We start from the raw sequence: 16,927 nt of genomic DNA, 5'->3' as shown, positions 1-16,927 counted from the left end.
CAGCCTCAACCGCAAGCCTTGAGCTACGCTGCTGCAGCCCGACGCACCGCCCCCCCCCCTCCACGCCCACGTCTACACGCCGCATAGCCGCCGTATTGTCGCCAGACGCCGCCGGCATCACCGACGCCATACCGCCCGCCAATCGGCCAACGCTACACCCCGAGGAAGACCGACGTTTCGCGTACCCCCGACTACCGCCCACTCTGCTACCAGTGCGGAGAAGCTGGCCACACCTACCGCCGCTGCCAGTACCGACAGATGGGACTGCGTGGGTTCGCCGTCGACGCGACGCGTCCACAGCAGGGTGAACAACCACGTGACACCGCCGATTATATCGCAGAAGCGCATTGGACCCCCCGAGGACCTTCCCGATCGCCGTCGCCATGCCGCTACGCCTCTCCCCAACGCCGACCATACACTGGCCCAACGCGGGGCCGGTCACCTAGCCCGTATCCGAAAACCAAGGGCAGCAACCGATGGAGGTGCGGTTGCTGTACGACGAAATACCGAAGATCCTCCACCGCCGACGATGACGCCACGACGAAATCTTAAGAACACGACGCGAACCAGACTGAGCCCTGACGACGAAACCTCTGGGCCTGAAGAAGACCTGTCGACGCGACATAGAAGCAGGGGGACAAGCCGACCTAGCTATGAGCCGAGGCCGTGACTTAACCGCAACGCAAGACAACGGACGAGCGGCCTCAACGTACTATTCGACGGCCACAATGTCACCGCTCTCGTCGACACTAGAGCTGACTATTCCGTCGTCAGCGGACCGTTCGCCACGAAGTTGAAGACAGTTAAGACTGCTAGGGAAGGCCACGAAATCCGTTTTGCTGGAGGCCATTTAATAATGCCGGCTGGAGTCTGCACCGCAAGAGTCACCATCAACAACCGGACATATCCTGCGATCTTTGTAACCTTACACCATTGCTCAAGGGATGTGATACTTGGGACGGAATTCCTAAGTCACCACGGCGCCGTCATCGATCTGAGGTCTCAATCAATAACACTAACCTCAGAAAAAGCGCTGCCACCGCACACGACGCCAGGGAACCCCGCACTGAATGGGTTAAATGAGCACTTCACCATTCCGCCTCCCTCCAGCATCATTATTTCCGTCGGCACCGAAGAACCCACGGACCTTGAAGGCGTCATCTAGGGCGATCAGCACCTGCTTCTGAACCGTCAGGTTTGCGTCGCAAGAGGCATAGCCCAGCTGCATGGCAAAGCAAAGGTAGTGCTGACGAACTTCAGCCACGAATATAGGCACCTCAACATTGGTATGACAGTCGCCTGCATCGGCGAATTCGTGGACGCCACCAATGCTTTCGCCCTCTTCGATGCTACCGAACCTGCTTCGACGGATCGAGGTCCCCAACCAGATTTCGACGTCAACCCGAGCCTCCCGAAGCACAACCAAGACCAGCTTAAAGCCTTGCTCCTACAATTCAAGGACTGCTTCTCGTCATCGTCAAGAATTCGACAGACCCCAGTCGCGAAACATCGCATCATAACAGAAGAAAGTGCCCGACCAATCCGTAAGAGCCCGTACCGAGTTTCGACGCGCGAACGCGAGGCCGTTAAGAAACAGCTCGATGAAATGCTGCGCGACATCATCCATCCGTCCAAGAGTCCATTGGCGTCACTTGTGGTATTAGTGAGGAAAAAGGATGCAACCCTGCGTTTCTGCGTCGATAATCGTCGCTTGAACAAAGTCACGAAGAAGGACGTGTACCGTCTCCCACGAATAGACGACACCCTAGATCGACACCACAACGCGAAGTACTTTTCGTCGATGGACCTCAAGACCGGCTACTGGCAAATAGAAGTCGACGAGAGAGACCGAGAAAAGACTGCCATTATAACACCAGACGGCCTGATCGAATTCAAGGTCATGCCCTCTGGTCTTTGCTCGGCACTTGCGACTTTTCAACGCGTTATGGATACAGTACTGGCCGGCTTGAAGTCGCAGACGTGCCTCGTGTACTTGGACGACGCCGTTGTGTTTGCCTCAAACTTGGACGAAAACCTCCGGCGCCTTGAAACTGTACTTCAAGCACTCAAGACCTCCGGACTCACCTGAAGCCTGAAAAGTGCCGCTTCGCGTACGAGGAGCTCTTGTTTTCGAATCACGTGATCAGAAGGGATGGTTTTTGCCCAGACTCGCGGAAAACAGCTGCCATCGCTGCCTTCCCGCCGCCCACCGACAAGAAGGCCGTACGCCGATTCTTCGGTTTGTGCGCCTACTACAGACGCTTCGTCAAGGAATTTTAACACGAAAGAGTTTTATGCCGGGGTCCACCAAGATTTTTATGACGTATTACCGTCACAGAAATACGTCAGCAAAATTAATGCCATCAAATGGCAAAGAAAAAAGAAAGCCGGCAGATCCCACGCATTGTGGGAATCGATGTAATGCGAAGCAGCCAGCAAAGAGCCGCATACATCGCCTTGTATGTCATTGAGGAAAATGCGTGTCATGGTTTTCATGTTAACTCCTATTATTTATGTTCGTCACACAGTAACGTCGCGCAATATCAACTTCGGGGTAGATCAAGCTAGCGAAACGGCCGCCAGCGCACCATGAGCGTGGCACGTAAGTCATGCTGTACATGACATGTGTGTCATGACTTTTGTGTTAACTCGTGTTATTTATGTTCGTCACAAAATCACGTCGCAAGATACCAATTTCGGTGTATATCAAGCTAGCGAAACGGCCGCCAGCGCACCATGAGCGTGGCACGTAAGTCATGCTGTACATGACATGTGTGTCATGACTTTCATGTTAACTCGTGTTATTTATGTTCGTCACACAGTCACGTCGCAAGATACCAATTTCGGTGTATATCAAGCTAGCGAAACGGCCGCCAGCGCACCATGAGCGTGGCACGTAAGTCATGCTGTACATGACATGTGTGTCATGACTTTTGTGTTAACTCGTGTTATTTATGTTCGTCACAAAATCACGTCGCAAGATACCAATTTCGGTGTATATCAAGCTAGCGAAACGGCCGCCAGCGCACCATGAGCGTGGCACGTAAGTCATGCTGTACATGACATGTGTGTCATGACTTTTGTGTTAACTCGTGTTATTTATGTTCGTCACAAAATCACGTCGCAAGATACCAATTTCGGTGTATATCAAGCTAGCGAAACGGCCGCCAGCGCACCATGAGCGTGGCACGTAAGTCATGCTGTACATGACATGTGTGTCATGACTTTCATGTTAACTCGTGTTATTTATGTTCGTCACACAGTCACGTCGCAAGATACCAATTTCGGTGTATATCAAGCTAGCGAAACGGCCGCCAGCGCACCATGAGCGTGGCACGTAAGTCATGCTGTACATGACATGTGTGTCATGACTTTTGTGTTAACTCGTGTTATTTATGTTCGTCACAAAATCACGTCGCAAGACACCAATTTCGGTGTATATCAAGCTAGCGAAACGGCCGCCAGCGCACCATGAGCGTGGCACGTAAGTCATGCTGTACATGACATGTGTGTCATGACTTTCATGTTAACTCGTGTTATTTATGTTCGTCACACATTCACGTCGCAAGATACCAATTTCGGTGTATATCAAGCTAGCGAAACGGCCGCCAGCGCACCATGAGCGTGGCACGTAAGTCATGCTGTACATGACATGTGTGTCATGACTTTTGTGTTAACTCGTGTTTTTATGTTCGTCACACAGTCACGTCCGAAGGTACCAATTTCAGGATAGATCAAGCTAGCGAAACGGCCGCCAGCGCCCATGAGCGTGGCACGTAAGTCATGCTGTACATGACATGCGTGTCATGAATTTTATGGTTGACTCGTGTTTTGTGTTCGTCACACAGTCACGTCACGCAATACCAATTTTGGAGTAGATCAAGCTAGCGAAACGGCCGCCAGCGTCCATGAGCGTGGCACGTGTCATGCTGTACATGACATGCGTGTCATGATTTTCATGTTAACTCGTGTTATTTATGTTCGTCACACAGTCACGTCGGAAGATACCAATTTCAGGATAGATCAAGCTAGCGAAACGGCCGCCAGCGCCTCATGAGCGTGGCACGTAAGTCATGCTGTACATAACATGTGTGTCATGACTTTCATGTTAACTCGTGTTATTTATGTTCGTCACACAGTCACGTCGCAAGATACCAATTTCGGTGTATATCAAGCTAGCGAAACGGCCGCCAGGGCACCATGAGCGTGGCACGTAAGTCATGCTGTACATGACATGCGTGTCATGACTTTTGTGTTAACTCGTGTTATTTATGTTCGTCACACAGTCACGTCCGAAGGTACCAATTTCAGGATAGATCAAGCTAGCGAAACGGCCGCCAGCGCCCCATGAGCGTGGCACGTAAGTCATGCTGTACATGACATGCGTGTCATGAATTTTATGTTAACTCGTGTTTTTGTGTTCGTCACACAGTCACGTCACGCAATACCAATTTTGGAGTAGATCAAGCTAGCGAAACGGCCGCCAGCGTCCATGAGCGTGGCACGTGTCATGCTGTACATGACATGCGTGTCATGATTTCATGTTAACTCGTGTTATTTATATTCGTCACACAGTCACGTGGGAAGATACCAATTTCAGGATAGATCAACCTAGCGAAACGGCCGCCAGCGCCTCATGAGCGTGGCACGTAAGTCATGCTGTACCTAACATGTGTGTCATGACTTTCATGTTAACTCGTGTTATTTATGTTCGTGACACAGTCACGTCGCAAGATACCAATTTCGGTGTATATCAAGCTAGCGAAACGTCCGCCAGGGCACCATGAGCGTGGCACGTAAGTCATGCTGTACATGACATGCGTGTCATGATTTTCATGTTAACTCGTGTTTTTATGTTCGTCACACAGTCACGTCGCGCAATACCAATTTCGGGGTAGATCAAGCTAGCGAAACGGCCGCCAGCGCCCCATGAGCGTGGCAGGTAAGTCATGCTGTACATGGCATGCGTGTCACGATTTTCGTGTTACTTCGTGTTATTTATGTTCGTCACAAAATCACGTCGCAAGATACCAATTTTGGTGTATACCAAGCTAGCGAAACGGCCGCCAGCGCCCATGAGCGTGGCACGTAAGTCATGCTGTACATGACATGCGTGTCATGATTTTCATGTTAACTCGTGTTATTTATGTTCGTCACACAGTCACGTCGCAAGATACCAATTTCGGTGTATATCAAGCTAGCGAAACGGCCGCCAGCGCACCATGAGCGTGGCACGTAAGTCATGCTGTACATGACATGTGTGTCATGACTTTTGTGTTAACTCGTGTTATTTATGTTCGTCACAAAATCACGTCGCAAGACACCAATTTCGGTGTATATCAAGCTAGCGAAACGGCCGCCAGCGCACCATGAGCGTGGCACGTAAGTCATGCTGTACATGACATGTGTGTCATGACTTTCATGTTAACTCGTGTTATTTATGTTCGTCACACATTCACGTCGCAAGATACCAATTTCGGTGTATATCAAGCTAGCGAAACGGCCGCCAGCGCACCATGAGCGTGGCACGTAAGTCATGCTGTACATGACATGTGTGTCATGACTTTTGTGTTAACTCGTGTTATTTATGTTCGTCACACAGTCACGTCCGAAGGTACCAATTTCAGGATAGATCAAGCTAGCGAAACGGCCGCCAGCGCCCCATGAGCGTGGCACGTAAGTCATGCTGTACATGACATGCGTGTCATGAATTTTATGTTGACTCGTGTTTTTGTGTTCGTCACACAGTCACGTCACGCAATACCAATTTTGGAGTAGATCAAGCTAGCGAAACGGCCGCCAGCGTCCATGAGCGTGGCACGTGTCATGCTGTACATGACATGCGTGTCATGATTTTCATGTTAACTCGTGTTATTTATGTTCGTCACACAGTCACGTCGGAAGATACCAATTTCAGGATAGATCAAGCTAGCGAAACGGCCGCCAGCGCCTCATGAGCGTGGCACGTAAGTCATGCTGTACATAACATGTGTGTCATGACTTTCATGTTAACTCGTGTTATTTATGTTCGTCACACAGTCACGTCGCAAGATACCAATTTCGGTGTATATCAAGCTAGCGAAACGGCCGCCAGGGCACCATGAGCGTGGCACGTAAGTCATGCTGTACATGACATGCGTGTCATGACTTTTGTGTTAACTCGTGTTATTTATGTTCGTCACACAGTCACGTCCGAAGGTACCAATTTCAGGATAGATCAAGCTAGCGAAACGGCCGCCAGCGCCCCATGAGCGTGGCACGTAAGTCATGCTGTACATGACATGCGTGTCATGAATTTTATGTTAACTCGTGTTTTTGTGTTCGTCACACAGTCACGTCACGCAATACCAATTTTGGAGTAGATCAAGCTAGCGAAACGGCCGCCAGCGTCCATGAGCGTGGCACGTGTCATGCTGTACATGACATGCGTGTCATGATTTTCATGTTAACTCGTGTTATTTATATTCGTCACACAGTCACGTGGGAAGATACCAATTTCAGGATAGATCAACCTAGCGAAACGGCCGCCAGCGCCTCATGAGCGTGGCACGTAAGTCATGCTGTACCTAACATGTGTGTCATGACTTTCATGTTAACTCGTGTTATTTATGTTCGTCACACAGTCACGTCGCAAGATACCAATTTCGGTGTATATCAAGCTAGCGAAACGTCCGCCAGGGCACCATGAGCGTGGCACGTAAGTCATGCTGTACATGACATGCGTGTCATGATTTTCATGTTAACTCGTGTTTTTATGTTCGTCACACAGTCACGTCGCGCAATACCAATTTCGGGGTAGATCAAGCTAGCGAAACGGCCGCCAGCGCCCCATGAGCGTGGCAGGTAAGTCATGCTGTACATGGCATGCGTGTCACGATTTTCGTGTTACTTCGTGTTATTTATGTTCGTCACAAAATCACGTCGCAAGATACCAATTTTGGTGTATACCAAGCTAGCGAAACGGCCGCCAGCGCCCATGAGCGTGGCACGTAAGTCATGCTGTACATGACATGCGTGTCATGATTTTCATGTTAACTCGTGTTATTTATGTTCGTCACACAGTCACGTCGGAAGATACGAATTTCAGGATAGATCAAGCAAGCGAAACGGCCGCCAGCGCCCCATGAGCGTGGCACGTAAGTCATGCTGTACATGACATGTGTGTTATGACTTTCATGTTAACTCGTGTTATTTATGTTCGTCACACAGTCACGTCGGAAGATACCAATTTCGGTGTACATCAAGCTAGCGAAACGGCCGCCAGCGCACCATGAGCGTGGCACGTAAGTCATGCTGTACATGACATGCGTGTCATGATCTTCATGTTAACTCGTGTTATTTATGTTCGTTACACAGTCACGTCGCAAGATACCAATTTTGGTGTATATAAAGCTAGCGAAACAGCCGTCAGCGCACCATGAACGTGGGGTGTAAATCATGCTGTACTTGACATGCGTGTCATGATTTTCATATTATGACTTGTCATTTATGTTCGTCATACAGTCATGTTACGTCATACCAATTTTGGTGTACATTCGATTAACCAAGCGACCAGGAGAGCACAATGTCGCAGGCGGATAGATAGATAGATACGCTCAAAGTCGCAGAAGTTCGCTAAGAAATGCTCCGCATTTAAAACTAAGAAAAAGTTCCGTGGACAGGAGTCGTACCCATGACCTCTCTCGGTCCACGACGATGGCTGGCGGGCGTTTAGCCCAATGCGCTACCGCCAAACACATAACGGAGGCTACATGAACGCGCCTTTTATCTTTCACACTTTCCTCTCACAGTGCTCTTGCGTGGATGGATGGATGGATGGATGGATGGATGGATGGATGGATGGATGGATGGATGCTATGAGCGTCCCCTTTACAACAGGGTGGTGACATGTGTGCCACCAGGCTCGAAAAACAAAACAAAAACGCGCCGTTGCTGCGACCGTCTCATTCGGCGCGTTTTCAATAGAAGTGTAATTTCGTTTAACACACCGCGAGGTGATGGCTTCAGCCCAAGCCTCGCTCATAGCGTCCACCCATATCTAAAAATAGCTCTCCGACGCTCGCCTGGCTGTTGCACCGCGTTCCCCGCTCGCCTTGTGAGAATTAACTGCCAGGCTAGGGGGAAGACACAACGCGCGTAGCGCTTCTCTTCGCGTTTAAGGATGCTTTGGAGGAGTGCATACCGAGTATCAGTGCTTATTATGTGCTTGTTGATGCCATATTTGCGCGGGGTTCACCATATGTGGTGTCCACGTATATGCTAAGGACTTCAGCTACCGCAAGGGTTACATCATGATCATGGGCGTTAGTCGTCGGTATGGAGATGTGCCGCTAGGCGTCAACGTAAGGCGTCCACATCAGGTGGTGCTACATCTGCCAAACAACAACAGACACTATACAAGCTCTCATATACCAGTGCACTAAAGCAGTCAACTACTTCTGTGACGGCACGTTTCATTTTCGTGTTATACCGATTCCTATGACACAGGGATCAACCACCTTCTTTTTTCACGAATAGCCGAGCCGCTAACGCACTTCACGAAGACCGACGTGACATTCACGTAGGAAACGGCGCAAATCGAAGCATTTTCAGAACTGAAACTACGCCTTCAGATGCCTCCAATACTAGAGCATTTCGACGAATACGCCGATACGAAATCCACACCGACGCAAGCAGAGTAGGACCCGGCGCCGTCCTCGTGCAGAAGACTGACGGGCTGGAAAGGGTCATCAGTTATGCTAGCCGGTCGCCACCAAAGGCAGAAAGCAACTATTCCACAACAGAAAAGGAGTGCCTGGCCATCATCCGGGCTACATCGAAGTTTCGCCCCTCCCTCTACGGCCGGCCCTTCAAAGTTGTGAGCAACCACCACGCCTTGTGTTGGCTAGCTAACTTGAAGGACCCTTCAGGTCGCCTCGCACGGTGGAGCCTACGACTTCAAGAATTCGACGTTACCGTCGTTTACAAGTCCGGAAGAAAACATTCCGTACGCTGACTGTCTGTCTCGCTCCCGCGTCGACCCACCGCCGCAGGACAATCAGGAGGATGACTGCTTCTTGGGAACCATAAGTGCCCACGACTTCGCCGAACGACAGCGAGCGGTCCCAGAACTCAGGGGCCGTGTGGAATACCTCGATGGCAGGACCGCCGTTGTTCCGAAGGTATTCAAGAGAGGATTGGCGTCGTTTTTCTTGCGAAACGGCGTTCTCCTGTAGAACTTCTCGCACCTTCGAACCAACAACCTTCTCCTGGTACCTTCAGCATTGAGACCAGAAGTCATCCAGGTCCTACACGATGACCCGCCGGCTTGACACCTCTGTGTTTCCCCTACGCTCGCAAGAATACAGGAAAAGTACTACTGGCCGCGATTTGCCGTCGACGTAGCTCGCTACGTAAGGACATGCCGAGACTGCCAGCAACGGAAGACACCGCCGACAAGACCAGCAGGCTTTCTTCATCCGATCAAGTCACCTTGCCGACAATTCCAGCAAATCGGTATGGACCTACTGGGGCCGTTCTCTACGTCGACTTGCGGAAATAAACGTCGTCGCTACCGACTACCTCACCGGCTACGCCGAAACAAGGGCCTTACCTAGAGGCAATGCCGCCGAGGTAGCGAAGTTCTTCGTTGAAGACATCGTCCTGCGTCATGGCGCCCCTGAGGTCGTCATCACCGACAGTGGTATAGGCCTTTACTGCGGAGCTAACTCAGGCGATCTTGAGATACAGCCAGACAAGCCAACCTCGGACCACCGCCTACCACCCTCAGACCAATGGCCTCACCGAGCGTCTAAACAAGACCATCGCCGACATGCTGGCCATGTACGTCGACGTCGAACACAAGACGTGGGATACCATCCTTCCGTACGTGACCTTCGCATACAACACGGCAGTACAAGAAACGACGCAGCGGTCGCTGTACAAGTTGGTATACGGGAGGAGCCCGGCAACGACGCTCGACGAAATGTTGCCAGCTGCCACCGACGAAGATAATCTCGACGTCGCCACTTATTTGCAACGTGCCGAAGAAGCTCACAGCGTGCCCGCCTGCATATCAAGAACCAACAGAGGATCGACAGCCGTCATTATAATCTTGAACGACGCCACATGGAATACCAGCCCGGTGACTATGTGTGGGTCTGGACACCAATACGCGGACGTGGACTCGGTGAAAAGCTTCTTCGGCGATACTTCGGGCCATACAATGTGCTACGACATCTCGGTGCACTTGACTACGAGGTTGTTCCGGACGGCATCACAAACTGAGTGCCGCAGCGCACGACCTGACGCCGTTCACGTCATGCGCCTCAAGCCGTTTTATGCGCGTTGAAGAACCTGAGGACTCTGCTTTAGCTTGCTTCATTGCCGTTCTTTCGAGTTACGTGCATTGTTTATTTCCATGTTCTGTTTTGGGCATCGGGACGACGCTTTATCAGAGGGGGGCATTGCCACGCCCGCTCCTTGTTTTATTTTGATGTATTCGGGTTTGACCCGCAAGGACGGTTAGCAACGCTCGACGCAGACCGCGCTGCAGTGTTTCAGAAACTTCGCGATTGTAGTAGATCACTTTGTTAAGATTGCGCGCAGGACGCGAATAGTCTAAACGAAAAAAGAAGACAGCAGATCCAGGACTCACAGAAGCGTCACTGCGCGCACGGGCAGGGTCCAGAGGGACGTTTTCTTCCCGCTGCGCCTGGAAAACAAAGTTTAAGTTTTTTTTTAATTTACAGGAAATGCTAACCACATGTTTGTCATTAAAGAGCGTTTGAACATGACAGGATCATCTGGTCATGATGAAGCTGAACAAGCCGCCTTTTTGTTGGAATTAAACTCTCGTATAATTACAAGCACAGCGTGGGTTTCAGGAGAACGGAACATAACTCGTTTAATCTATGATGTCACAAACGAGCGCGTCAATAAGGCGCGCGCGGCCGCTTTCAAACGGCATCGGGATAGAACAGCGCGAGCCGCTCGCCCAACAAGCGCGAACGACGAAAAACCAAGTATCAAAAGACGCCGACACGCCGCATCGTCCTTGCCCACAGCAGTCTCGGATCAAACGCCCGGCAAAGTCTGGATCTTTCTAGACGGAAAGGATGACGCATCGCCGAGCGACGCCGCCGCTAATTCGAACCTACGAGTAAGCTCTCGCCCTTTTCCTAGCATTGGTTGTACTGCACGCCGAAGAAGCCTCCCGACGCGTCTGGAACCCGGGGGAGAAGGGATAAAAGCGTGCGACGACGACCAGTCAGTGAGCGAGTCAGTCGGCCCGGAGATGGTGAAGTTATGCTGAGTGTGGCTCCGTCAGCCAAAGAAGACGTGTTTATGATGGTGTGCGGTCAGTCGATCGTCGATCTGGAAGAATCGGATGACGACGCCGTGTGAACCGTGACAAGTTACGTCGACAGAAGGAGCAACGACAGACATCGCTGGAGTTGACGTGAGTGTTTCCTTGAAGAGAAGCATTCAGGTACCGTCCAAGAATTGTGGACTGGATACGCCGTTGAATATTCAGGACTTTAACTGTTCTTGAATAGTTGTAATGCAGTGAGATTGCATTTGTAGCGCGTGATCTGTTTGTTTAGTTCCCGCTGTGTTAACACCATCTGAGTTATATTGTGAAGTTGTAACTGGTACCAGCCGAGTGTGCATGTGTTTGTGATGTTTGTACTGCCTTAACTGAGAATATATTTCGTTTGTATTATCGACTGTCGGCTCTGAGTCGGTCTTTGGACCACAACCGGCGTTCGCTGGCGCACTAAAAGGACCAACTCTAAATTGTCCGCGCTTTCGTGGTGCGTTTTCGGAGGGCCGAGATGCCAGCCCTTGGAATCCGCCCGGCGATTGCCGTCCCCAATAACGGGATCAGTGACATACGAGCATATTAAGAAACTCGGGAAGCATCATGAAAGTGCGCATGCAGGTGGCAGAATACCGAGAACGCCAATATCATGTTTTAGTAAAGGAAGACGGATCATTTTAGATTAAAAAATCCGGCAGATCCCACGCACTGTGGGAATCGATGTAATGCGAAGCAGCCAGGAAATAGCTGCCTACATCACCTTGTTTGACTTTGAGCCAAATGAAATCATTCATGCCATGGCATCTAGTTCACCATATATCGCATGTTTGCCATGCACGCATGCATCCAGAGTCTGGTATATGCCATGCTAATGAGACGTATATTCTGGTATGTACAATGCATGACCTGTCGTTCATGTTCATCACGCACTCGTGTCATGCCATATCAGTTTTGGTATATATCCATTTAACAAGACGGCCGGAAGCGCACCATGACAGTGTCATGTAAATCACACAGTACACGTCATGCATAACATGATTCGCATGTTAGGACCTGTCATTTATGTTCGTCAAATAGTCACATCGCGCAATACCAATTTTGGTGTATATCAATCTAGCGAAACGGCCGCGATCGGACAATGAGTGTGGCATGTAAATCATGCCGTAAATGATATGCATATCATGATTTTCAAGATCCCACCTGGCATTTATGTTTGTCATGCAGTCGCGTCGCGCAATACCAATTTTGGTGCATATCAAGCTGGCGAAGCGGCCGCGAATGCACCATGAGCAAATCATGTCGTACGTGACTTGCATGTCATTATTTTCATGTTACCACCTCTCGTTTACGTTCGTCATGTAGTCACGTCGCGCAATACCAATTTTGGTGTATATCAAGCTAGCGAAACGGCCGCGAATGCACCATGAGGGTGGTATGTAAATCATGACATACACGACATGCATGTCATGGTTTCCATGTTACCAACTGTTATTCATGTTCTTCATACAGTAACATCGCGCAATACCAATATTGGTGCACATCAATCTAGCGAAACGGCCGCGATCGGACAATGAGTGTGGCATGTAAATCATGCCGTAAATGATATGCATATCATGATTTTCAAGGTCCCACCTGGCGTTTATGTTTGTCATACAGTGGCGTCGCGCAATATCAATTTTGGTGTATATCAAGCTAGCGAAACGGCCGCGAGCGCACCATGAGCAGTTCATGTCGTACATGACTTGCATATCATGATTTTCATGTTACCACCTCTCATTTACGTTCGTCATACAGTCGTGTCACGCAATACCAATTTTGGTGTATGTCAAGCTAGCGACACGGCCACGAATGCACTATGAGCGTGGCATGTAAAGCATGGCATACATGACATGCACGTCATGGTTTTCATGTTACCACCTGTTATTCATGTTCTTCATACAGTCACATCGCGCAATACCAGTTTTGGTGTATATCAATCTAGCGAAACGGCCGCGAGTGCGCCATGAGCGTGGCATGTAAATCATCTCGTAGATGACATGCATGACATAATTTTCATGTTACCACGTGTCAGTTACGTTCTTCATACCGAAATGTCTCGTCATACCAGCTTTCGTATATATCCATTTAAACGGCAGCGAGCTGCCCGAGATCATGTCATGTAAATCATGCTGCACGTGACATGCGTGTCATGATTTGCACGTTAGGACCTGTCACTATGTTCGTCACGAACTCTTGTCACACCATACCAATTTTGGTATATATTAAATTAACGGAACGACCTCAAGTGCCCCAAGACCGTGGAATGTAAAACATGCTGTTCATGACATGCATGTCATGATTTTCATGCTATGACCTGTCATTTATGTTCGTAATACGGTCATGTTATCCCGTACCAACTTTGGCATACATCCGATTAACGAAACGGCCAGGAGAGCACAAAGTCGTAGGCGGCTAGATAGATAGATACGCTCAAAATCGCAGAAGTTCGCTAAGAAATGCTTCGCATTTAAAATTGTTTCTTTGCGGACAACTCTGGTGGCACTATCTGTTCAGTGTTTTAAAGCACGTAGACATAAGGACCAGAGGGTAATGTACATCTCTACCTTGTATCTTGAAGTCGGCATTTGGCCTCTTAGATGAATAATTCGCAGGTCTTTATGTCCGTTTTTGTTCCGGGGAAAAATACTTCTTTCTTCTCTCAATTTCACTCCAGTGAGATCGCTGTGGAATTCCGAGCTCATTTTTCTCTCCATGCATACGCTATTTTCAAAAAAAAATTCGGCTTGTATTGGTTCGTGCTGTGCTTCAGAAGGTAACGTGAACGTCACTTTTGTACATACGTAGCACTTATGCATGCCCCTATCCCATAGCGTATATAGCGTGTATAGCGTATAGCATATATAGTTGGTCGCGCCGCATTCGTGCACTTACATTGCACATCGACACCAGCAGACGCCGGAAATCACCGGACGTGTCACCAATGACATCCTTCTCGAGGTCTTTTTTAAATACTGAAAAAAAAGTAAGTATGTGCATTATTTTTAGAGTAGCTATGAGTATAAAGTAGCAGAACTATTTGAAATCCTAATAAGAAACGAACAAAACAATGACACTGAGTAGAACGAAAACATAATTTCTATGTTTGTATGTTTCTAGCACCCAGTAATGGAATATTGTTCAGTGAACCAAATGTTAGCTATACATATGTGGATGTATGTTTGTATAGGTGCGCGAGAATACATACAAACTGCAAAAATTGCGGAGGTGGGGTGACCCCGCCCTCTTGGCTGTTATATACGCCACACATGCAACCTCGATATTTGTCGCAAAAACAGTTCTATTGAACGTGTTATTGCCTCTGTAATCGTGAACACGAGCTTCTTGTTTGATAACTCCTATGACAAACGCGCTGATGGTTATTTTGTGCACTAACTGTAAATACCGAGTGCTTTAAGAAATGTGTCCGAAAATCTTTAAAAATAAACGAAATTAAATATTTGTCGCTACCTTCACAATTACTCTTCCTGTAGTGGCAGACATCTTCAGTGGACTAGGGGCATCAATTACGGCATTAATTAGGCACATTCTATTGACTTTTGAATTAGTGAAAACAGGCGGTTGGGTCACATGGAAGAATGGAAGTCCTTTCTACGAAGAACTTAATGAAATTTCGAAAAAGTGGCCCGTGATAATTACTGCGCATTGATGAAACTCAACTAAATTCACCGGCAAAACTGAAGCGCCAATGAGCGCAACTAGCAGACGACCACAATGACGTCACTGTTCGCGACAACGATTGTCGTGGTGTTAGTTTTGCATTCGTTAACATACGTGCGCCATGCATGCTATAGGGAACCCAAGCTCAAGTTTGTGCGTGAAACTCGCGCGGCTGAGCTATGCGTTATGGTGCATTCAGACGACGGACCGAATCCGAATTTGGAGGGGCGCACGGCGCGTCACGTGACCTCACATCAGCGATTCCCCTCGTCCGCGCGGCTCGCGGACGGATGACCCCAACCTGTTCTTCACATCGGGATTCTGGCAGCGGAACACCGCAGCTTTAGCGGACAAACAGGCTGGCAAACGGTACACTTTTCTTCTGCTCGAGCCGTACGGCTGTCCTCGCAGTTGATTTCAGCTCTGCTGGCGCCTAGTTCAGCTTATTTCTGGGGTCGTATTCTAAGACGATCACCTTTGAGATATCTATCACTTTTAATGCGCGCTGATTGGCAGGTTGGAGAGTTGCGGGTAAGTAATCACGTTAATCATTGCATACGCAGGATTCTGCGGCCGGCAAAGTGGCATTGTCGCCGACCGTGGTTGCCTCGGAACACGGCCCGTGTTTGAACACTTATCTTAAGGTCAAGATGCGAACCAAGAGAAGGAAACATAATGCGCAGCAGTACGACGTGCACTGTCCGTACCTGTTATTCCCAAAATAAAAAAAAAAGTGCCGATATCGGCGCATCACTGTATCCTCCCTTCGTATGGGGGCCCCAGGCGCGACAGCAGCGAGGTCAGTTCTCAGCAGCTCTCTGTAAAGCAGATTTTTCCTCCCATCCAGCCATTCCGCCAACAACACCGTTTTCACCGAAACAGATTATAGTCCTCGACAATGCTCGGCTAGCTTCGCCTTCTGTCGGCCTCCATGTTTTTGAATACTCTCAAACCGGTCTGTTGGCAGTGGGCGCAGGTGAGCGCAGAGGCTGCGGTCGAGATTAATCCGGCTCACTAATGCTATAGGACACCGTCGATCGCGTGGATGCGCCTGCTGGCGGATGATCCGCGGATTAGCCGTCCGCGTCCACGACAAATAAAGATTCGGTCTGTCGTCTCCCGGCGAAGGCGGTTTATCGCCGGATTTGGCAGCGGCAGCGGCAAGGACACGTGCACGCATGCGCTCCTCATTCGGCCCGGAGCACTGATAGCAATACTTACATTGTGACGCACCACAGATGCAATTCGAGAGCTCTGCGCGTGCGCGGAAGTGGGGGCGGCAGCGTTGTGGCGAAAGACGCGCCGTGGATATTCCCAGTGACGATAAGAGCAGTGGCGCCGCTCCACGTTGCGTTGGAAGCCTATAATCGCAAGCACAGCCCGCACAACCACGCAGCGAAGTCTGTCGATGGTTGATATAATGACGCTCGCTCATTCTGGGCGTCTCGGAAGGTTATGGCAGTTGTGCTCTTCCGCGTTCCGGTTTCGCCGGCTCAAGCGCTCAGATTTCATCGCTCTGCGAAAATTACCAGTGGCCGCTTTTTGGCAATCACAAAGCTGCAATTGGCTCTTCGCAAGAAAGACTGTATATCTCCCATTTTACCTGACCGCTCGTCGCCACTACTTAAAACGTTAATTAATTTAGTTGCTTTAGTTACTGCAGTAATTGATCTCTCCAGTCATCCTAAGATTCTGCAGCTACAGAAAATGTAATTATGAAGGCAGTGAACAAATGTCCCATTTCCACTATTCTTGAGGATTTTTGGACAGATTTCTTGAAGCATAGGCCTACAACCAAACAGCGCCTTCGTTATGAGGGCGTTCGCGATCAGAAACGTTCTTTGTTTTGATAAATAGCTTAGTGAATCGGAGGTCGGGATTTAAAAGGCCTTTCGCGTGTAAATGCAC

At 49.3% G+C, this 16,927-nt stretch overlaps 1 protein-coding gene across 1 annotated transcript in view; it reads right to left on the bottom strand.

Annotated features, from left to right (window-relative positions):
• Positions 1-16,927, bottom strand: part of LOC119395056 (annexin-B12-like) — a 58,983-nt gene that overhangs the window by 6,956 nt on the left and 35,100 nt on the right. Inside the window, exons 7-8 of the mRNA XM_037662353.2 lie at positions 14,234-14,313; positions 10,637-10,693 (exon numbers count right to left, since the gene is read on the bottom strand). Coding sequence (XP_037518281.1) covers positions 10,637-10,693; positions 14,234-14,313 — 137 coding nt within the window. The remainder of the gene's footprint in view (positions 1-10,636; positions 10,694-14,233; positions 14,314-16,927) is intronic.

Source organism: Rhipicephalus sanguineus, chromosome 1, assembly GCF_013339695.2.
Source record: "Rhipicephalus sanguineus isolate Rsan-2018 chromosome 1, BIME_Rsan_1.4, whole genome shotgun sequence".
In the NCBI taxonomy this organism is placed as follows: Eukaryota; Metazoa; Arthropoda; class Arachnida; order Ixodida; family Ixodidae; genus Rhipicephalus; species Rhipicephalus sanguineus.
Note: the sequence above shows the minus strand (reverse complement) of the source record. Positions and strands in the feature narration are given on the sequence as shown.